This window comes from Protomyctophum parallelum (genome assembly GCF_964188405.1).
Source record: "Protomyctophum parallelum genome assembly, chromosome: 7".
In the NCBI taxonomy this organism is placed as follows: Eukaryota; Metazoa; Chordata; class Actinopteri; order Myctophiformes; family Myctophidae; genus Protomyctophum; species Protomyctophum parallelum.
The window spans coordinates 49,239,413-49,262,286 of record NC_139705.1 but is presented as its reverse complement, the minus strand read 5'-3'; the positions used below and the strand labels follow the sequence as shown (position 1 = coordinate 49,262,286).

The window sequence follows — 22,874 nt, the reverse complement described above, 5'->3', positions numbered from 1 at the left end:
GGAAGGGGGGGACTAGGACAGGTGGTGGTGAAATAGCAGTTGGAGGGGTGCTTTGTGTTGCTACAAATGTATGTCATATTTGGCGGACATTTGTCCTAATTTCTCCTTTCATTGTCAATGGCAGCAAATATGAGACGTGTGGGGACAAAAGCTGTATATAGGAGGGTCAAAAACATAATTTGAACACTTTTACACTATACACTTTTCTTCCTCCTTAAATAATAATAGAGCACCGAGGTCTGACGTCAATATCGGTAGAGGATTACCCATGTTATTCTCCATAGAGAAATTACTTCCGCGAACCAGGGGAATCGAAGGGATGAGCGAGTTACGTCAGGACTTTGGTGCTCTATACCTGATGGTCATGTTAAATGGTATGAAATGGAAATCAGATCTGATGCATATCAAAGTGGGGGCCCTTGAAAAGATAAATGTCAAGAATCACTGTGCTAAAATGAAATACTGTGTACTATGTTGTACGCTTTTCTTCATAGTCTTTTTAATTAGTATCATACACAAGCATGTTTCTATTAAAACACATTTATATCAACAGAATTCAAACAAATTAAGTACCAACAGATTAAGGAACATAGCGGTGGTCTGGCAAGTCGACTCACGGTACACTTGACCTTCGTGACATGCTGTGGTTGGTCAGATTTTCAAGGGAGCTATTTGACTGGGGGAAAATAATTATGATCAAATTGAAACTGAAACATCAGACCTACACATTGCGATCTAGATTCAATTAATGAAAATCTTTATTACCGTTTACAATATAAACACCATCACAAAATTAGGCTATAGACAAGGATGGTCGCGGTTTTGTTTTTCAATGGAGAGTGAAGCTTAAGACAGAAAGAATAGTGAAATAATTATTCCAAAATAAATAAACTGTATTATGTTCGGGGGAAAATGTCTGCATTGCCAAGTGTACCACGAGTCTTAAAACGAAATATGAAATAATACCAATATGGCCCTTTAAAAGAGACAGATCAACCTCTTGACCCAGTAAACCACACACACACACAAGCACACACACACGCGCACACACACACACACGCACGCACACACACACACACACACACACACACACACTGAGCATGCACACATGCGCACACACACAAAATATAATTAACATGGGGCCGGTGACAAGATATGACTGCAGTATATCTGGTATAACATGTACTAAATATCATCTAATTGCTGGGTTATTTTATATAGTATTGTCTTTTTTGTGTTTTTTTCTTCTCCCCCCCAGCAGGTTGTGATGGTTAGTCCTGTGTGTGTGTGTGTGTGTGTGTGTGTGTGTGTGTGTGTGTGTGTGTGTGCGCGCACGCGTGCGCGCATGTGTGTGTGTGTCTGGTCTTCACAGGTAAACTGTCACAATATGATATAAAATAAAACAATTGCTTTAAGAATCATCATACTCTGCCACACGATGGTGTCGCTCGCCTAAAACAGACATTGCCAACAACGTTAAAACGATTAAGCTCGAATCATGTTTTGTTGCACGCCAGTGTAGCTAGAACAATAGTCGATCTACAAGCCCAGTGTAGCTAGTCGAACAATAGTCGATCTACAAGCCCAGCGCAACACTATGAGCTTGTAGATCGGTTACATTTGGCGAGCGACCCATTTTAAGAGAAGAGTATAAGTATTAGTTCATCAGGACCCACAGATAAACACTCCCCTGTCTCTCGGCATGCAGGGGAAAAAAAGGACCAATCTGTCTGATGTGATCAATAACCAATAATCACTGTGCTGGCTGATCAAACTGATCAATCGATAAAGGCTCAGTGTGGACCAGAACAGAGCCACACTCTAGATATTTAGATTGGTTGAAATTTGATTTAATTTGCATCCGTTCCTTTCAATGTCCATTCTATCAGGAGGTAGTGGCGCCTCCTTTAGATGCATGAGAAACAGCTAGCCTGGTTTCTAGTTCAGGATCAAACCCAGCAGGTCCATTGATCAGTACCACCATGTTCAGAACACTGGGTCCAACTGTAGTCCCATAAACGGTTACTTGTATGATTGGCTTGGCAGGAGATTTGAACTGGAAACACATAAGGATTCTTAATGCGTTTCCGGTACAAATAGGCCGACTACAGTTAAAGCCAAGGACATAGAACTACAGTTGGGGGGGGCAGTGGCTCAGGAGGTTGAGCGTTCGCTTGGGAAACAAAGGTTCCCAGTTCGATGCCGGGCTCCCCCTGGGTTTAGTGCCTAACAAAGTGTATTTGAGCAAGACTCTGGACGCCCCCAACCACTTCCGGTGAGTAGGTTGGTGCATCGCATGGTTTCCTCTGCCGTTGGTGTGAGTGCGTGAATTTAATGTGGGTGAATTTAAAAATAAATTAAGTTCGTTGATAAAGACGCTGCAAAAAATGCACCATGTCCGGTTATGCAGTCTATTGGCAACTAGTTGGTACATGTCCCTATTTTGAGGAAATCTAGGGACATAATAATTGGTCCTGTAGGAGACCAGACTGAGCCTGTTTGGCCTTGGATCATAAACCAGGCCAGTGAGTGACAGTAGGATAACCACAGACTGACTGACTGACTGTCATCTGAACGCATTCAACACTCCGCCACCATCAACCAACGGCTTGACATCTTGGGACGCCGGTGCACTTGTCGACGCTTGAGGCCATGGGGCTTCTCGGTGCGCTTCATCAAGTGTTAAGGCCTTGATGTCGTCTCACCTGCCTTGTTTTCAAGCGAAGGCCCAGAAGCCTGAGGGCCTTGCTGTCAGTCAGCGCAACTGCCTTGTTTTCAAGTGATTTAAAAAGTCATGCATTTGTTGTAAAACCTTGCACGTACATACTGCCCGCATGTCAGCCAATCACGTCGGAAACAGTTAACGACACCGTCGAAACACATATCTTCCTTTCCTGGGTTGTCCTGCAGTGTGATTGGCTGCTGTCCCGAACATACGAACCAATAAAAGGACATTGTTTAGTGAAATGATGTACGCGTTATTATTGGCGACGATGCACTTAGCTTTAAACTTCATATTTTACACTTCACACATCTACAGCTTCATCTCTTGACAGGAAATGTTCAATATTACATAATACATATACATAAAATGTAGTCCTTTGTGTAACAGATTTTCTTCTTTTTTTCATATTTTCCAAGACTTTTTACGTCATTCAAAAACCTGCCAAGGCCTGGAAACTATGAAATTCAGAACAAACTGAACCAGACTAGCTCCATTTATCCCATAAATAGAATTAGACTAGTGTTGTTTGGCCCCGAACTGAAGAGCACGCTACTAATAAAAACCTCTCATCTCCATAGTTTGATTTTTTACAAATCTATCCTATCCCCGGCCTTAGGTCACATGACACACCTGGTCCAATCAGCTGGCATTCTCAGGAAAATACTGAACTCTGGGTAATGAAGTCCAGAGTCAAAAACAAAACGGTAAAAATAACAAACATAAAAAAAAGAATAAGAAAAGCTTCTCACAGAATATGAACAGATTGATCATAATTATGTTCTTCAGCTAAACTGACCACATTTAGTCACTACATTATCATAATTATTATTATTATTATCATTAATTATCTTACAAAAACAAAATGAACAGTGCAATCAAAAGGATTTAAAGTCTCACTCGGTCTGCGGGAGAGAGAGAGAGAGAGATAAGAGAGACGGGGCTGAAAGACAGAGAAGAAGAACAGAAGAGACGGAGAGAGGGATGAGAAGAGGATAGAGGATAGAAAGCAGGTTGGCGGTGTAGCGTGGAACAGAGGAATGGATGGATGATGAATGGATGTATGGAGAGAGAGAGGTAGGAAGGAAAGGAGGATGAAAGGAGGAGGACAATGAGGAAGGATGGATGGATAGACTGATGAATTAAGACCACCTAACGGTTGACCCACTTGACCACAAAAGAACTCTAAATTATTTCATGAATAGAATCCCTACAAGCCACTACTTTGATATTTTTTGCAGAAAAGTAACAGCCTCTCTTTGCCATGCATTCCCAGGATCGCAGAATGACACAAAACCTACACCGTTGTGTGTACCGCGGTCCATATGCTCCCACTGCCAGCTCTTTTTGGATCTACTCTCTTTCTGATATTTGTGGAATATTGACAGAATAGTTTTCATTTTTTTCTCCGCGCCTACAATAGCCTAGACTGGCTAACCTCAAAACACGTTGCAATGTGACGACATGTGAGATTGTAAATTGTCTATTTTTGCAGATTGTTTGCCAATTCATGACACATGCCCAGAATAGGGTTCATGTGGTTAACCCATTCTGAACGGGCACCCATTTTGGTGTTAGCATCATGTTATGCTTTAGCTATTGAAAAATAGCAGATCTACAAGCTCATAGCACGCCACCGAGTGGCGCGCTACGAGCTTGTAGGTCTGCTATTTTTGAAAAAAATCAAAGAACGACTGACATTTTTAGAATCTGATCTCAGGTCAGAATGGGTTAATCAGACCAGTGTGTGTCCCAGTGGAAACCTCGTATGAATCTGATCTCAGGTCAGAATGGGTTAATGTGTTAATGCGGTGTAATGAAAAATGTTTCACCTTGTTTTCAAAGCATGAAAAGAATGCTCTGGATCAGTGGTGGTTCCCACACGTTTTAGCTCCAGACCCAGAAAATAAAATTTGCCCGGGACCCAAACTATAGTGAAAATATAGCAGATCTGCAAGCTCACCCTGTGTCGTTTCACGCTGCATTGCGAGCTTGTAGATTGGCTATTTTCACCACTTCATAAACATTTATTTTCTAATTTATTATTATTTTTCATTTCATACTGAAAAAAAAAAATCATTGTATTTTGTTTTTAATTAATGAAAACTTTAGCTTCTTTTTTTTTTTTTTTAGGTTTTGAAATAATAATTAAAAACTAAATTTGGGAAACAAAAATAAAGGGACACGTAAAAATGTGTCTGAAGTCCACAAAGGGGTCCCAGAACAAGAGTTTGGGAAACAGGAGAAAGAAGAAAACAGGGCAAGATGGAAGGAACAGAAGAAGAAGAAGAAGAAGAAGAAGAAGAAGAAGAGGGGTACAGAGAGATGGATGGATGGAGGGATGGATAATGTAACAGACGGAGGTGAACAAAGCTATTTGCTGGTTGAGACGCTGACAAAAGGGATGAAGGAGGGGGAGGGGGATGGGGAGGGAGGGAGTCCCTCTGACAAAACCATGTATGGAGGCTTAAGTTTTCCAGTATCAAACCAGTACGGATGCTCTACTGTACAACGTGGGTCACATGACCACCCATATAAGGTATTAAATGACAAATCTGTTTAAAGTAGCGGGGTCAATCCCCTACTGGTTATAGTGGGGAGGCTTAGGTTAGGACAGGGTTGGGGTAGAGGGGTGTGTGTGTGTGTGTGTGTGTGTGTGTGTGTGTGTGTGTGTGTGTGTGTGTGTAAGGGGAAGGTACATTTCATGGGTAGGTCTTGGGGAAAGTGGGCATGGCTTTTCTCAGGAAGTCCTCTTGGTTCGAGAGTGTTGGATCAACCACTGAAGAGTAATGTCTAGAGAGAGAGAAAGAAAGAAACGGAGAGAGAGAGAGAGAGAGAGAGAGACAGACAGACAGACAGACAAAGAGGGGGCAGTGAGAGAGGGAGAGAAAGAGAAATTGGAGAACTGTGTGTCACTCACACAAATAGTGTCTTCTCTTGTAAGAGCTGTGAACAAGCAGTGTGTGTGTGTGTGTGTGTGTGTGTGTGTGTGTGTGTGTGTGTGTGAGTGTGTGTGTGTGTGTGTGTGTGTGCGTGTGCGTGTGTGTGTGTGCATGTGTGTGTGTGTACGTTACCAATGTTGTCCTTCTCCTTGCAGGAGATCGAGTAGCAGCAAATCTCTCTGTCCTGGATGGCTGACAAGTTCCTAAAACACACACACACACACACACACACAATTGTAGGTATTGATAGTATTTTGTGTGTGTGTGCATGTGTGTGCGCACGTGCGTGTGTGTGTGTGTGTGTGTGTGTGTGTGTGTGTGTGTGTGTGTGTGTGTGCGTGCGTTTAGACTTACATCCTCTCTATGAGTTCCTTCTCATCCAGTGCTCCTGGTAAGTCTCTCTTATTACCAAGTACCAACACCTACAACAGACGAGCAAGAAGAGATGCATAGTGTAGGTTAGGTTACTGCAAGGTAACATAGTTATCTCCACCAGGGCAGGGGCGGACTGGCGGAGATATTGTTAGGTTAGGTTACTGCAAAGTAACATAGTTATCTCCACCAGGGCAGGGGCGGACCGGCGGAGATATTGTTTGGCCCACTTGCCTCTCTGAGTGTGAGCGCCCATGTGATATGAGTTTGTGTACGGCCAATTTCACAAACCACACTGACCAGCTTCATATTTCATGTGCAAACTGCCAGTAGGTATTTGACCATGCCAAGCACTTTTATTCTAGCCTGGAAGCCAGACGAATAAAACTCCCTGGGGAGATGGGTTCAGGCACTCCTCAGTTCCTCAGTACTATGTTTATAGATGGTTCTAATGTCTGGTACTCACAGGAATGCCCTGAAGCTGAGGTTTGTCCAGTAAATTGTGGAGTTCGTTCTTGGAGGCTTCGATCTTCTCTGGGTCAGCCGCATCTACCATGTAACTACAACACACACACACACACACACACACACACACACACACACACACACACACACACACAGTCACAAATACAGTATATGCACAAATCTTTGGGGCACCAATGTTGGAAATGCAGGTTCCACACAGAGACTAAATGAATCAAGTCTAAAGGCTGCATTATGTAGCAGCCAGGCCAGACTTATATATAGCAGTAGGTGGAGGAAGTGAAACTTATAGAATAGTAATGTTCCTGTCATAATAATGTCTCCAGACTAACTGCACTGCTACGCCTACCATTTTCATACAGCAGCACCAGCATAATTTAGGCTCCCCACGCATACAGTACACACACAGGACAGACCTGATCAATTAGGCATATAGGTACAGTACACAGAGGACAGCCCTGATCAATAGGCCTGTAAAGGTACATGTTTGGTGCCTGAGTGCACAACACGGGGGCCCTCAGGAGCCCTGTTCAGGTGGGCATGTTAGTAGGGACTTTAAGCAACGACGGATAAGGCAGTCGGCTACCGGAAATGGATCAGTGCTCGATACATAAACCTGCTCTCCGGTCGCAGCCCTTTCTACTACGGCAGAACCTACACTTACACGTAGTGTCTATACAACGCCATGTCATAAACCATGTTTATTGAAATTATAGCTGTCATATATTTACACCGATTGCGCCATCACCTCTCTTATGGTGTGTTATGTGTTGGCATGCTCTGAATGAAGAAATAACACTAATACCATATGTCATATTAACCATGTTTATTAAAATGGTTTTAGAATAACACAGATTGCTCCAGCACTGTGCTCTTTCTACTGCTGATCATGTCCAGCGCATGTAAGAATTAAGCAATATCGGCAAGTTAGCTGATGCGCAACGGGGTGTTATATTATGTAATAATAATAATGTGTTTATGTTTGACACATGCTGCATAGACGCGTCACCATGGCAACCAATGTCACCGGAGACTGTTTGTGTAACGGTTTTGACAGCTACGGAGTGGGCGTCATAGCCGCCGTACTTCCGCGTAGCGGAGCCGTCCTGAAAACAGTCGTTGCTTAAAGTCCCTATTGTTGTGATTGATGCTCTTCCTTCCACAGAGTGTTGACCCTTTAAGACCTGAGGCCCATTCTACAAATGTCTTCTAAACCAGTAGTTCCTTCTCACACATTAAAAAACGAACCAAGTGAGCTTGTATATCTGCTGTTTTTGAATAGCCGCAACGCTAAAATCTAAAATGACAGGACACAGTTGCTTTTCCATTTTTAACCACACGAAACCTAGCGTGCAAAAAAAATCTATTACACACGTTTTGTCTCGATTCATAGGAAATTACCAAAAAAAGGTATTGGGAAAATACGGTATTTCGAATGAATTGCCCCGGTCCTAGTATGGAGTGGACACTTACACGATGGCACTGACTCCTCGACAGTACCTCTCCCACATGCTTCTGAAACGAGGCTGACCGCCTATGTCCCATAACTAGAGAGAGAGAGAGAGAGAGAGAGAGAGAGAGAGAGAGAGAGAGAGAGAGAGAGAGAGAGAAACGGAGAGAGAGCGGGCAGAACAGTTAAATCAAATCTGTCCTCCACAAAAGTACTGCAGGTCAAATGCAACATCTATTGAGCAAAGCAGGGAGTGGTGCCACCAACCTTGATAGTGACGTTGCCCTTGGTGATTTTCCTCATGTTGAACCCCACTGTAGGGATCATGTCTTCACTGAACTGTCCCGACTGTAACACACACACACACACACACACACACACACACACACACACACACACACGTCTAATGAATAATGATGTCACAACTTCAGCCCAATCTCCCTCTCCATTGACTTCCAGTGTAAAGTTAAAGGGGGTGTTAGTGATATTTTATTCAAATAGCTCTATATGAAATTTTCCACAGGAATAAGTGTACAGGGCCTCCATTTACCTGGATTGGATTGCGGGAACTGTGCATTTCATTGATTCCTGCAAATGCATCACTTATAATGTGGCACATTCCCAGTACCAAAAAAATTATCAAAACCGATATTTACAGCACAGCATGTCTGTGCAGTGTGCACACCACCATGATTATGATGACCAGACCAATAAGTACTGGATCAAATGTCTCTACTTGTCTTTCCTCTTCTCCACATCTCTCTGTCTCTATTTTTCTTCCACGTTGTGTTTGTCAGCTGGTTCTTTTAGCTCATATCAATCTCTGTTTCTGACTGTGAAGTGTAAATTATCTAATAATTATTATTAGTCCATGCCTGGGGATATGCACAGTGCACACTCAAAGTATTTGCAGACTTTGAGTTATGTGCTGTCACTGTCATTGTACAAGGAATGCATTGCAATGTCATTGCTGAACAGTGAACACATCCCTAAACAAAGGTAGTAAAGACGACAGCCATATCTGACTTGATCTCTACTCTGTCTAGCTCAGTCTAGCGCGCACACGCACACACACACACCTCTGTACAGTGTACAATATAACGGTAGTATGTGTTTACGAGATTGTATTGCCGTCTTTTTGGCTTTTCTGCCTTTATTGATAGTATCAAGTCAAGACTGACAGGAAATAGGGAGAGAGAGAAGGGGAGCGAGAGACATGCAGCAAAGGTCGTCATGAACGGGACTCGAACACGCAACGCACTCTCAGGCCAAAGCCTATAGTGGCATGTGCCTAAACTACTTAGCCAGTGGGCTCCATTATTGATGTTTTATTTAATCTGACCATTTACGACTATTGTTTTAAACCTGTTAATGCTTTAACATTATGTATGTTGTCTTGCACTGACTATTGACAGGTCGGGACTTCTAGTCGGGCGTCGATGGCCAACCAGACTTGTTTGGTCAGTTAGCGCTGGGCTTGTGAAAAGTGTTTTGTTTTTGTTTGGATAGAGATTCCGGTGTTGCCAGATTCTTTGAGTGAAACAAGCAACGGAGGCCTATGAAAACAAGCCCCAAAGAGGCGACCGGAACTTTCGCCACTTGATCAGCTATTTTCAAAGAGTCTTGTGAAAGCACGCCCAAATAAGCAACTACACTTCAGAAATAAGCCCAAACAAAAGCTACTTGTGCAACTATGAATATTGGGTCCATTTGTACACTCTCAGAGTAAAATTAACATTGATTTTACAATATAAAACCGGGGTCCCAGAGATAGAAATGCCATTAAATGGGGGTCCGTAGACTAATGCAGGTCAAACTGGCAGTGAAATTAAAATGGTTGAGAATCACTGCTAGTGCTAGAGCCATAAAGCTTCTCTTATGGTGGTCCCTGGCATATCTTTTCAAATGGTAGTCCGTGGCAATTAATACGTGTCAATGTGGGGATCCTCCTTGACATAAAAAGGTTTTAGAACGACTGTCTTACACCAACTGAAATACATCGAAAAGTATGAGCAAATTAATGCATGCAACACACTGGTTAAAATGTAATTTAGAAAAGTCCTATCGGACGTAAAACACAGATAAACAATCCAATATTGCACCTGTAAGGATAGCTTGGGTTATCCCATTTGTCGCTGTCAAGTCTTAAGTTTATAAAAATTCACCTTAGACATTATGACCTACTTTCTGTCAATACATTCCACGTGATTCCATTTTTGTGTTCAAGAAGCGCTTGTTGGTCCTCCTGCGTACCACCTGTTTCAAAATTGCTTTACTTGCTTTACTTTACTGAGTTAGTCCAGTGTTGCTCACTCTCTCTGCATTCAATATAATATGCATGTGTTTACCTCTCAGTTGCAGCCCCCTTCCTTTGGAACTCAACCCCAGCTCACAACAAAGCCGCCCCTAATAGCAGGAGTAAATTTCAGTAGCCTGGATAATGTCTTTAAAAACCAGGTGCTTAAGAAAGCCAAGTCCATTTGTTCGGACAACTCCCATCCCCTACAGGCTGCTTCTTTCCGGCCTTCGACTAAAGGTTCCAGGGGCCAAAAGTAACAGGTATAAAATATAAATTCTCCTTCGTGCCTGTGTCTATCCAGGCCTTAAATGACGACAGGAGGAGGAGGTAACTTTGTCGCCGTTATGAATTTCCTTTGCTACACTGAAACCTTGAACTGCTGTTTTTATTTTCTATGTGTACCATGTTCTTTTTACTGTGTTTATGTGATTCATGTGTCTGCCTGTTATGCTTTGCTGTAAACCAAATCGCCCTTCGGGGACGAACAAATAAATGAACCTGAAACCTAAACCTGGCCCTGTTCAAAATCTCTCTCAAAACATTCCTTTTCAGACTTAATGTAGTAGAGTTTTTTGTTTGTTCTTTCTTGTAAAGTGACTTTTAGAGTACAAAGAAAGGTGCTATATATAAATTGGATGAATTATTATTACCTTGATTATATGTCAAGTCACTCTGTATAAGAGCATCAGGCTAAATGCTAGACCTAGAATGCCTGTGATCATTTAATTATACTTCGTAAATTTTCATGTATCACAGGCATAGATCGCTTCTGGTAATGCTGGTAGAATTGAAACATCGGCGGCATAAATGTGATAAATGCTCTGTTTGTACTCACCCATTAAATAATTCCAAAGACGTGGAGTGAAATATGGTCCTCTACCTCTAGTTTTATATCCATGTGAAAGTTCTGGCACAAAACGTGTATTTAGTCAATTATCTCCACTTTTTCAAGAGATGCACACGGACATCTTTCTCTCCGGGCGAGGGGACGTATTTGTAAACAGGACGTATTTGTCGAATCAGTTCATCGATTATTCCGGCCCCCCTCGCCCGGAGAGAAAGATGTCCGTGTGCATCTCTTGAAAAAGTGGAGATAATTGACTAAATACACGTTTTGTGCCAGAACTTTCACATGGATATAAAACTAGAGGACCATTTTTCACTCCACGTCTTTGGAATTATTTAATGGGTGAGTACAAACAGAGCATTTATCACATTTATGCCGCCGATGTTTCAATTCTACCAGCATTACCAGAAGGGATCTATGCCTGTGATACATGAACATTTACGAAGTATAATTAGGCATTCTAGGTCTAGCTAAATGCCTGGAATGGTAAAGCAAGGGTTCAGTTTTTCAGAACTGGGGACCCCCCCCCCCCCACCCTGACAAGCACTTAGAATTGTAGGCATTACATTTAGTTTGACTCGTTCAACTGATAAACAATGTTTAACCTCTTTTGGATGTAATATTTGACAATTTGGCCAATTAGTTTTGGTAAAAGCCATTACCTTGTAACTTTAGAAATGTGCACATACCCCTACACACTAATAATTTGGGGTCTCAACCCTCAGTTTTGGAACCAAACTCCCCGACAACACAAAATACACACACTAATATTATGAACACAGCACACATAATACATTAAAAATGATAACATCCATTTTGTGTTCATAATATTATGAACCCATAATATAAAACACACATAATAAGCACATTACAATTATGAACACAACACACAAAGACACATTAATAGTATGAACACACCACATACACACACCTAATAAACACATGAACGTTATTATGAGGACATAACACACACACACACACACACACAGTGACACACGTACCGCTATCACGTTGACAAAGGTGGTCTTCCCAGAGTACTGCAGCCCCACCAGGGTGAGCTCCATCTCCTCCTTCCAGAACAGAGCCTTGAACCAGTCCAGCAGCTTGTTGATAAGCGCTATCATGTTTATTTATGTATTAGCCGACGCTAATGCTAAATGCTAACGCTAGGGGTACGGGGGCAGAACGCTAGCAGGCTAGCTAGCGGGCTAACGCAGTGACTGACAGCGCGAGCGACGGCGACACGACGACGGACCGACGTGACGTGCTTCGTGGGACTAGTACAGGAGGAGAGGAACCGTCGGGTTGTTTTTTATTGTCCGTTATTGTTTTGTATTTATGTTGTTCTGTCCGTTGTTTACTCCTCCGTCTTTTGGTCTCGCCCTGTCTGTCTGTCTGCTTTCTGCGCTCCGTTCTTCCGGGTTGGGGTGGGGTTTGATGGAAGGAGGAAAAGAGGAGAGGGAGGAAAAGAGGGAACCGAGGATGTGAAGAGGTCCTGCCTGGTGTTACCACTGCCCCCTAACGGTTTGGTTGATTGATTGAAATATTTATTCAGGTTGCAGAATTACAGTACATTTCAAGCACAACTTAATACAAAGACGGTTAACTGTGAGTGGACGACCCAATAAAGCAGTACACTTGTTTACAACAGGGTCCACCTTGTTCAAATCATCAAAACATTTAGAGACGTACAAATAGACACTTCTATATATAGCCAAAAAAAAGAAGAACAGGAATTCATCATAAAGTTCGTATTGCAAGTGCAGACGGTGTGCGGGTCTTTGTACACTTTATGTGCATTTTTCTGATATCATAAAGGAGGTAAAAAGGGAAAAGAAACATATACAGTGAGGGGATGGTGCCATGGGTGGTGGGGGGGGGGGATTCAGATTTTACGGGGGCCAGTTTCGAATTGCAGCCGTCCGTAGGTGCCCTTTGAGAGCGGTTTTGAAGGAGTCAAGGGTTTTGCATGTCTTAATGACTGTTGGCATAGGGCATTCCACATCGACCCTAAGCCATTCCAGCCTGTCTAAGTGGGCAGGGGTGAGGTGGGTTCGGGGGGTGAGGCCAAGCAGGAGCCTGACCAGTTTGTTTTGGGAAGTCTGGAGCCTTGTTTTAGGGTAGGATAACACAGTGGTCCTCAAACCTTTCCATGTCAATTAAAATATTGTGACAGCAGTCCCCCATTTCCCTGCTACTGTGCGACTAGTAGCCGAGGACATTAGGGACGGAAATCAATATGATAGATGAACTGAATCAAGAAAGATGAATTGAATTATGCACTGTTTTTAGGCAGATTATGAAGCACTTTGATAGACGAACTGAATATGCATTGTTTTTAGGTAGACTATGAAGCACTTATTGTCTCCACCAGGCCGAAGGCATGGGGGGAGAGTATGTTTTGCACTCCGTCCGTCCGTCCGTCCGTCCGTCCGTCCGTGTGTGTGTGTGTGTGTGTGTGTGTGTGTGTGTGTGTGTGTGTGTGTGTGTGTGTGTGTGTGTCCGTCCGTCCGTGAGCAGCTAATCTCGGCCACCGTTAACCCGGTCGATGCCAAATTTTGCACACACACTCCCTGGATGCCAACGATGAACCTCTGCCCCAAACTTTCCAGAACGGCCTGTTATAGCGCCACCAGGAGGCCGCTTTGTGCAAAACAAGTTTTTGCACAGTACACCTACAGATTTTGTCCAAACATCGCGCAAATTGGTACACAGTCTCTCTAGAGCCATTCAACGAAACCAGTCTTTCAGATTTCTCAGACTCCATCCTGATTGGTTAAGATTGGCTTCCAAAGTTCACAGGAGTGCTCAGTTTCAAACAAAATGCTGCAAATCATGAACACATCGCGTGATTTTCGTGACATTGTGCACCCACATTCCCACTAGGCCCAGGACAAAATGCCACATGAACAATTTCAACTCAGCCTCAAGGTGGCGCTATAACTGGCCGAAAAGTGTTTTTACCTCTAACTGCACGGATCTGTGGATAACCTGGTGGAGACCTGTGCCCAGAAGGGCACTTTTTCTAGTTTATTCTAGGATTGTATGTTCTATGTTTCTTTTCTCACCTATGCACTTGTACAAATGGCAAATAAAGTACCTCTGTTTTGTTTTCTTTTCTAATTATTTGGCCACAAGGCCCTTAAATATGTATGTGCACTGTTGTTCTTAATTACTGTTTTTATCTTGATGGCTTTTTTATGGTTAAATCCCTGTTTTACTTTATTTATTTCACTGTTCAACAGCGTTTTCTCCATAGCCACCTCTTAACTTATCTAGACTGCTGGTAGTAACGGGTTATTACATGTCGTATGGTACCCTGTCATTGGCTCATTGAGAGCCCAACCTGTATATAAAGACATGCCCATAATGCTACCACCCATGACTCTGATGAAGGCCGCAAGGTCGAAACGTTAGTCTCTTTTTGTATACTCAGCACCTAAATAAAAGGCTCTAAATGTCCGTGCTGCTCCAGTCTCTTCTCCTTATGCAACTTTGATGTCCCTGCACCTGTGAAGCACCGGATCAGCCGTTTCAGGCTTGAGGCGCGTTGGTAGACTCCCTTTCTGGCAAATAAAGTATATTCTATTCTATTCAATTCAATGTTTTCAATCTAATAGCCAAGCTCACAATGATCCAGATTCTACAAACTTGTAGATCGGCTATTAACTTTTTATATGCCTACAATATAGAAGGCCTATCTTCACCAGTAGCAGTAATAAGATGTTTATAATGTTATGCCATTGTAAATCTGAGCTTTTGAAAAATCCATGAAATATTACTACAATGTTTCATATTCTGTTATAGTGAAAGCTATATATATCGGTATTTGTATTTGACTTCAATTCGTAAAAATAAAATATTCTTTTGATCTCGGACTTGATTGGAATTCCAATTCCTTTGGTCTCTGCCTTGACTCAATCCACCCCCCCCCCCCCCACACAGTCCCAAAACACACAGACTACAACACAACTGATTTTTATTAAGAACAGCAACACATCATGACAATGCATTTACAGGCATAACATTATTTTCATCTTCCTGCAGCCTCTCTCACACGCACGCACGCGCGCGCGCGCGCACGCACGCACGCACGCACGCACAAACACACACACACACACACACACACACACACACACACACACACACACACACACACACACACACACACACACACACACACACACACACACACACACACACACACACACACACACAGGCCTACACCTCACCGGACAAATTATATGACCTGTTTACATTTATACACACCACATTTGCATCACATTATTTATACTTAGCTAAGTTTATGGAAATAGAGTATCGTATATACACAGTCAAATCCTGAGCGCTTAAAGGGTAAGACCACTTTAGTTTCACTCAGCGTTTCAATGATCCATCTCAGAGGGTGGGGCCAGGGCCGAAGCCCAGGAGCTCCTGTGCTCCGCGCAGGCCTCCAGGCGACAGGGAGGCCGAGGTGAGGCCGCTCGTGCCCGAAGGAGAGGCCTCCTCCTGGGCAACATGATGGCGGGGGTCATGAGAAGGAGAGGCCTCCTCCTGGGCAACATGATGGCGGGGGTCATGCCATCAACCTTGACAGCGTCACCTGGCAAAGTTAAAGCTGCGGTTTAGGCCGTCGATTTAATTGTGTTTCTGTTGTTGAACAAATTGGAACATTATAAATAAATTACATTTCTGTTTGGCTTTTAAACTTCATAAAAAACTAAAGTTGCACAGGGCAGATATGACAAATTATCTCAAATAATTGTGACAGGTCTATTGCTACAGTTTTGTGCGCCCGGTAGGATTTGAACCGTGGTCTCCAGTGTGAGAGAGATCAAACATCTACCGCCGATCCAAGACAGAATCTCTATCATGTGGATATATTGGGGCTTATGAGCTTGAGTCAGCAGGGCTATTTGTTTGTCATCGCAGAAATCCCTGTTCATTTTCCTCATATATACTTTTCAGAAAGTATTTATTTAAAGACGTTTACGCCGCGGACAAAGCCAACTCTTGTCATGACAAATCATGACAATAAACACAAACAAAGCCAAACAAAGAATTAGAAAGTAGAAAAAAATGGCAGGTTACAACACTTTTTTTGTTGTTTTTCGTCTTTGTAATTATTTGTTTGGTCCAAAATATTGTGTTTGTTGTCATGATTTGTCACGACTCGAGTTGGCTTCGTACGACGCTTAAAAGGTCTTTAAATAAATACTTTTTGAATTGTCTATGGGAAAAATGCATTGGGATTAATTTCCGGGTGGGACTGCGACACTCTATGAAAGTGAAGCTGGAAAAATGGATTCTCTTTCCTGTTTGGATCAAATTGACAACGACCTGAAAATGCATTTTCTGTTAACATAGAAGAGCTATAGAGAGACCTTACTGAAAAACACAAAGATCACTATCACAATAGAGATCAATTTAACACATAGAAACAAAAATATATAAACAAAATATATATCTTTCTGCACGTCTAAAACCCGAATCACACTTGGTTCTTTGTGACGGTTAGATGGTTCCTTGTGTTCTTGGTTCTCTGTGTTCTAGAACCTCTAGAGATGTGCCTGCTGCTGGTTTTGTGTGTGTGTGTGTGTGTGTGTGTGTGCAGTGTGTGTGTGTGTGTGTGTGTGTGTGTGTGTGTGTGCAGTGTGTGTGTGTGTGTGTGTGTGTGTGTGTGTGTGTGTGTGTGTGTGTGTGTGTGTGTGTGTGTGTGTGTGTGTGTGTGTGCGCGCGTGCGTGCGTGCGTGCGTACGTGCGTGCGTGCGTGCGTGCGTGCGTGCGTGCGTGCGTGCGTGCGTGCGTGCGTGCGAGCGTGCGTGCGTGCGTGCGTGCGTGCGTGCGTGCGTGCGTGAAGTTCTACAACTGTCATTGGAGCTAACTGGTTCTTCTGAGTTACATTGGTAGTTGGTTCACTATCGCTCAGTTAAAGTACATTTGTAACCTTTTCAATTAAATAAAAGTTATTTTTTGACAAAGTCTTCCTCTGATACAGTCTATTTTCCACAACAAAGTCATTACATGTATTTCTAAAATCTCCTATAGGCGATAGATTAACTAATTTGCACACCATAAATCATGTTTATGTGTGAATGTGTGTGAATTCAAAAGTGGGTTCTTCAGAGATTCTATTAAATAAATATTTTTACACAATTATTGTTAGAAATCTGACATTTGGTGGGACATTGCCTTATTTCCTTTCTTACGGAAATGAAAGTATACTCCATAAGTGTTGCGCTGGCCAGCGTCTGCCCAGCTGCAGCACTGTCGAAAAACAAGGAAGTTGAGTTGATCAAAAAAATGTTTAGCTGTAAATGGCATTGTGTGTGTGTGTGTGTGTGTGTGTGTGTGTGTGTGTGTGTGTTTACATGGCTGTCATGTTGGAAACAGAAGTAAATCAAGCGGGTGCAGCTGGTGCTCTGAGGCTTTGATTAGACAGCGGTCTGTTATAGAGTGGAGCGGTCATTATCAAGAAATAACACACACCAATCAGAATCAAGCATTCAACCAAGCCATGTAATAAACACATGGTAACAAATGGGTGGGGTCTGTGGTCTCATGGCCTGATGTATATCGAACTGGGGGTCCTTAAAATATATATATTTCAAAAGCTTGAGAACCACTGCTCTCCAGTCTATGGTATTGGCTCTGAATGGATGTTCAGTCCCTCATGGGGTTCTGTGTGTGCAGTGCGCTGTCCAGTTGGAGGTTCTGTAGCTGTGAGCTGAGATGAAGCGGGCTTGGGTCTGCAGGGTTCTGTTGGTCCTGGAGCTGGGAGCTGTACTGGGCCAGTGTGGCATACAGGAACTGATACTGCTCATTGGTCTGAATCATCCCACCTCTGGAAGGAAGGAAGGAAGGAAGCACCCGGAACACATCAGTCAACATTATGGAGAAGGAGAACATATTATCGCTGTCGGGCAGAAACCTCAACCCATTCTGGACGGGAACCCCTTTTGGTGTTTTAACTAAGCATTATGTTATACTTTAGCTATTGAAAAATAGCAGATCTACAAGCTCGAGTGGCATGCTACGAGCTTGTAGGTCTGCTATTTATTTTTAAATCGTGAAAATTCGGCACAAATCTTGAAGCGAGACTCGAGAGTAAAACCTATACAGTATAAAGTAAACACTAGTTTTATTCAGTAGTTACTCCACTGTGTCAGATTCAGTGTCAGACCAATCAGAAGCCTCCGGTCGATTTTCAGTTTTGGCATGTCCCGCCTACCTTGGAGACTTTCCAGACTGAGTAGCAGAGTGACAAAACAAATCACGGAATCACAGCGAATCAGGCTGGAAACCAACCTACGTATTTTGAAAATGAATACTACAGCCGAGCGTCACACAAAAACATCAACAGTAGCAGATCCTCAAGCTCGAAACATGGCTCAAGCCGAGGCTCACGACGGGTTTTGAGCTTGTAGATCTGCTACTTTTGATGCTTTTGAATATCAACCCTGAAAAGTAACAGTTTTGGAGATATGAGGTTTCTATTCCCGAAAGAGATGATATAGAGAGCCGCGAGAGAGACAGACAAAGAATGAGGTTGTTGTCCTTCCATACCTGTCCAAGCGTAGCTGACAGACCGTCTCCAAGATGTCCACCTGCCCCGTCTCTCTGAGCTGCTGGCAGCCGATACTACTGGCTATGAAGCAGCCTGTCCTCCCAATGCCTGCACTGAGAGAGGAGAGAGGAGAACATTGACTTCCACCATTTACCTTTCGATCTTCATTCCATTAGGCTTAAAAGTGCATGAAAATATGCACTTTTCATCTTGAATTATGCCAAACCTATATGGATAGACTAATGAAGTAATTAACGAGAATTAATGGGAAATGGATGGATCATAGCCTAGCCCTATACCCTATATCCATTATGGATACATCCTTAATGGATAGGCTTAATGGTTGTATCCATTAAGGATGCAATTAAGCATGTTATACTAGTAATTTCAACCTTATCTTCATATCATTGGTCCTCGATCATTCCTCACTAATGCTAATTATAAGATGATGCTCTCTACTGGCCTGTTCTGTGTCTCATTGTTCGATGGGCTGTGGACGGTCCATAAACCTGCCTACAAATGACATCATCATTGGGGATTCCGTGCTAATAAAAACTGCAACCTTCCTCTTCCTGGAAAGTACATGCAAAATAAAAAAGACGTTGTCTTGTGGCGTAATATCCTGTGGCCATGGCCAAGTATAAACAAACACAGAAAGTGGGAGTAGTGGCGCTCCAAATGTTTGACTACAGAGGCTGGCTGACTCAAATGGCCATTCTGTTTTCAAGCCATGCATAAAAAGTTTGGGGCTCACTTTTGACCCATATGTGATTTGAAAATGTTAATAAAGAAACGTTGATAAAAATAATAATACTAATTTAAAAAAATCCCAAAAGGAAATGCAAGCATGTATTCAGTCTGACCAGAAGCAGAGATAACATATCCTCCACCAGTCTATATTGAGCCTTTGTTTCGTTGCCGTCTGGCAGAAACCAGAAAGGCCATAAGAGATTATGGGACTGACAAGCAGCACATTCTCCAAGCTGACCCGGGAATGAAACGGGCCGTGACTCGTTGTCGGTCAGACATCGAAGCCCATATATGGGACACGCAGCCGGGCCGGGCGGACACCTGGCTACTACTGGGTCACCCCGACCCGAGAACTTTAATGAAAGACATCCTTTCATCACTGTGGATGTGGCTCTCATAGCCTCTTCAAAGAGCACCATGCCCTTTGTGTGGGTCTGCTCTTCCAATCTCAGCCTCCTGCAGTCTCCCCACTTCTCTCTTTTATGATTGCTGTTGCAAGCTTGCATTGGCCTGTGTTTTTGTCATATTTAGTGAGAAGAAAAAGAGAAAGAGGTAGCGAAGAAAACAGCTTCAGTGTTCCAGAGAGCTGGGCAAAGCTTGTTTGTCATTGTTGTTTGGTAAATTATTTAATTACTGGTTTGGGTTTAAAAAAATGTCAATTCAATTCAAAGGTACTTTAATTGGCATGGCATGAGAAAACATATACGTTTACATTGTCAGAGTGGAGAAGGTTGGGAGAATTAAGCCGTATTTATTTTATTTTCTGTTTTGTATTATCTTATTTTATATCTCTGTTTTTCAACGTCGGGTACGAAATGGACCCTTATTATGACCCTTATGGGTCTGTAGCTCTGAGAGTGTACAGAATCCATTATTACCCTTATGGGTCTGTAGCTCTGAGAGTGTACAGAATCCATTATTACCCTTATGGGTCTGTAGCTCTGAGAGTGTACAGAATCCATTATTACCCTTATGGGTCTGTAGCTCTGAGAGTGTGTACAGAATCCATTATTACCCTTATGGGTCTGTAGCTCTGAGAGTGTACAGAATCCATTATGACCCTTATGGGTCTGTAGCTCTGAGAGTGTACAGAATCCATTATTACCCTTATGGGTCTGTAGCTCTGAGAGTGTACAGAATCAGAATGAACTTCATTGTCACATCACAGGTTTACAAGAACAGGATTTTACAGTGTACTGTATATTGGGTTCTCAGAGATAAAATAAATGGTATCAAATTGGATCCATGGATTACCATAATGCAATATCACCTCCCATACCACCATAACCCCATACCCCTGGCTCCTGGTATTAACGTTCTCCTTTCCTTCACCTTGTGACGTGGTTAGGAAAGGAAATAGGATTGTTTATTATTTGACTATTGAGATCCACCCTAATGGGAAAGGCTGTGGGACGTACCTGCAGTGGACAATGATTGGTCCAGCAGGCTGTGGGACGTACCTGCAGTGGACAATGATTGGTCCAGCAGGCTGTGGGACGTACCTGCAGTGGACAATGATTGGTCCAGCAGGCTGTGGGACGAACCTGCAGTGGACAATGATTGGTCCAGCAGGCTGTGGGACGTACCTGCAGTGGACAATGATTGGTCCAGCAGGCTGTGGGACGTACCTGCAGTGGACAATGATTGGTCCAGCAGGCTGTGGGACGTACCTGCAGTGGACAATGATTGGTCCAGCGTCGGCGAGGGACTTCCTGTAAGCCTCTACCTCTTCCACGAATCGGAGTAGAGGAGCAGTGCATTGTGGGACATGGTGGTCAGGCCAGGAGGTGAACCAATAGTGTCTGACTGGACGACATTCTGAAGCTACCTACGAGCGTGAGCGACACACACGCACACGCACGCACACGCACGCACGCACGCATGCACGCACACACACACACACACACACACACACACACACACACGCAAGCACACACACACACACACACACACACACACACACACACACACACACACGTCATGTAAGTTTTATATTATAGATGCCTTGATACAGTATCAGAAAAGTATCGTTATCTGCATTTATTTGTCAAATCAGGTCATATCATTATCAGTGAATATGCCAGTCTAACCACCGATCCGACACAGGGGAAAGGGGTTGACAAAGTTGCCCAAACTGCAAGTGCACATTGAGTGTGAGGAGTCTGCTATAAACACAACACGAGATATAGCTAGATAGCTATAAACACAACATGAGATCACGACACTGGTATCGGTATTCGGTATTGGTATCGGCTAATACAGAAATTGTGGTATCGGGATCGGGAACGAAAAATGTGTATCGGGACATCCCTATTTTATATATTTTTGTTTTAGATAAAAATATCTTTTGTTACAACTATATTCTGATTAATCAACCTTGACCTTTTTTATTTGGAGTGCTGCTATTCTAAATGGTTGTGTTTTTTTAAATTAATATCAAACATTATCTGACAGTCTACATTTCCCAAAAGGAAATACATTGTATTTAATTGAGATAAAACATTTCCTCCACCAGACATTAATGAATGATCAGAAGGAGGGATATCAATTGCTGAGGCATGCATTCTAAGTGATGTAAAGTAACTAAGTATGTACTCAAGTACTGTACTTAAGTACAATTTTGAGGTACTTTGTATGTTTTGATGCCAATACTTTTGTACTTATAGTCCATTTTGAATACTGGATTTCACTTCTAACAGAGTATATCTACATTGCGGAATTGATACCTCTACTTAAAGATGGAGTGCCGTGATTTTTATATTGTTCCAGTTTTTCATGTGTCTATGAGGTGATAGTACTTCATTAGACACCCTGGAGTCGTTTTTATGTGCAATGGTGTATTAACTTTTTATTTAGGGTTTCTTCCTGGAGGCCGAACCCTTGACAGTCAAATGGGCCAATGAAATAAACAGTAATATAGTGACATCACACTATCAGCCCCTCCCCTAACACCTCCCCCTTTATCATACAACTACAGCTGTGGGTGAGGCTTCAGTTCAGGTGGATCACCACCCATCACCACCCACCAGGCATACTTAATGAACTAGTGGGCGTGCCCACATAAAAACCACATTTCAACAAATACTGTAATTTCTTTTGAAAGAGGTATACCTCCTTATATAACAATAACACCTGATGAACATGTTTTAGGGTGGGAAAAAATCACGGCACTCCATCTTTAAGTAAAAACAGGTGAGTACTTCTTCCATGGCTGCGTTCTAGTACCTGGACGTGCATATCAGTGATGGTGAAGTCCTCTCTCTGGGTCCTGTCTCTCACTGTGAGCTGGAACCTGCCCAATACACCTCCTGCCTCTCCTCTCTCCTCCTCCATTTCCTCCTCCTCCTCTTCCTCCATCAGTCCTCTCCTGGCCTGTGGTTCAGGCCAGTACAGCTCACATTTCTACAACGCACGCACGCACGCACGCACACACGCACGCACG

The 22,874-nt window shown here is 42.9% G+C and overlaps 3 protein-coding genes across 3 annotated transcripts in view; 1 reads left to right on the top strand and 2 right to left on the bottom strand.

Moving 5' to 3' along the window:
* Positions 1 to 22,874, top strand: part of LOC310862261 (suppressor of tumorigenicity 14 protein homolog) — a 76,676-nt gene that overhangs the window by 17,671 nt on the left and 36,131 nt on the right. The window lies entirely within an intron of this gene.
* Positions 4,377 to 12,530, bottom strand: LOC310862380 (ADP-ribosylation factor-like protein 8A). Its single transcript, XM_083770255.1, has 7 exons — positions 12,117 to 12,530; positions 8,237 to 8,317; positions 7,993 to 8,066; positions 6,503 to 6,596; positions 6,019 to 6,086; positions 5,797 to 5,867; positions 4,377 to 5,515 (listed from the first exon to the last, which is right to left on the bottom strand). Exons 1-7 carry the CDS (start codon positions 12,237 to 12,239, stop codon positions 5,463 to 5,465), a joined length of 564 nt encoding a protein of 187 aa, XP_083626381.1. The 5' UTR covers positions 12,240 to 12,530; the 3' UTR covers positions 4,377 to 5,462.
* The window catches only part of LOC310862273 (tyrosine-protein phosphatase non-receptor type 7-like), a 15,131-nt gene continuing 9,822 nt past the window's right edge, over positions 17,566 to 22,874 (bottom strand). The window contains exons 6-9 of the mRNA XM_083770095.1: positions 22,658 to 22,834; positions 21,103 to 21,260; positions 18,682 to 18,795; positions 17,566 to 17,959 (exon numbers count right to left, since the gene is read on the bottom strand). Coding sequence (XP_083626221.1) covers positions 17,779 to 17,959; positions 18,682 to 18,795; positions 21,103 to 21,260; positions 22,658 to 22,834 — 630 coding nt within the window. The 3' untranslated portion in view covers positions 17,566 to 17,778. The remainder of the gene's footprint in view (positions 17,960 to 18,681; positions 18,796 to 21,102; positions 21,261 to 22,657; positions 22,835 to 22,874) is intronic.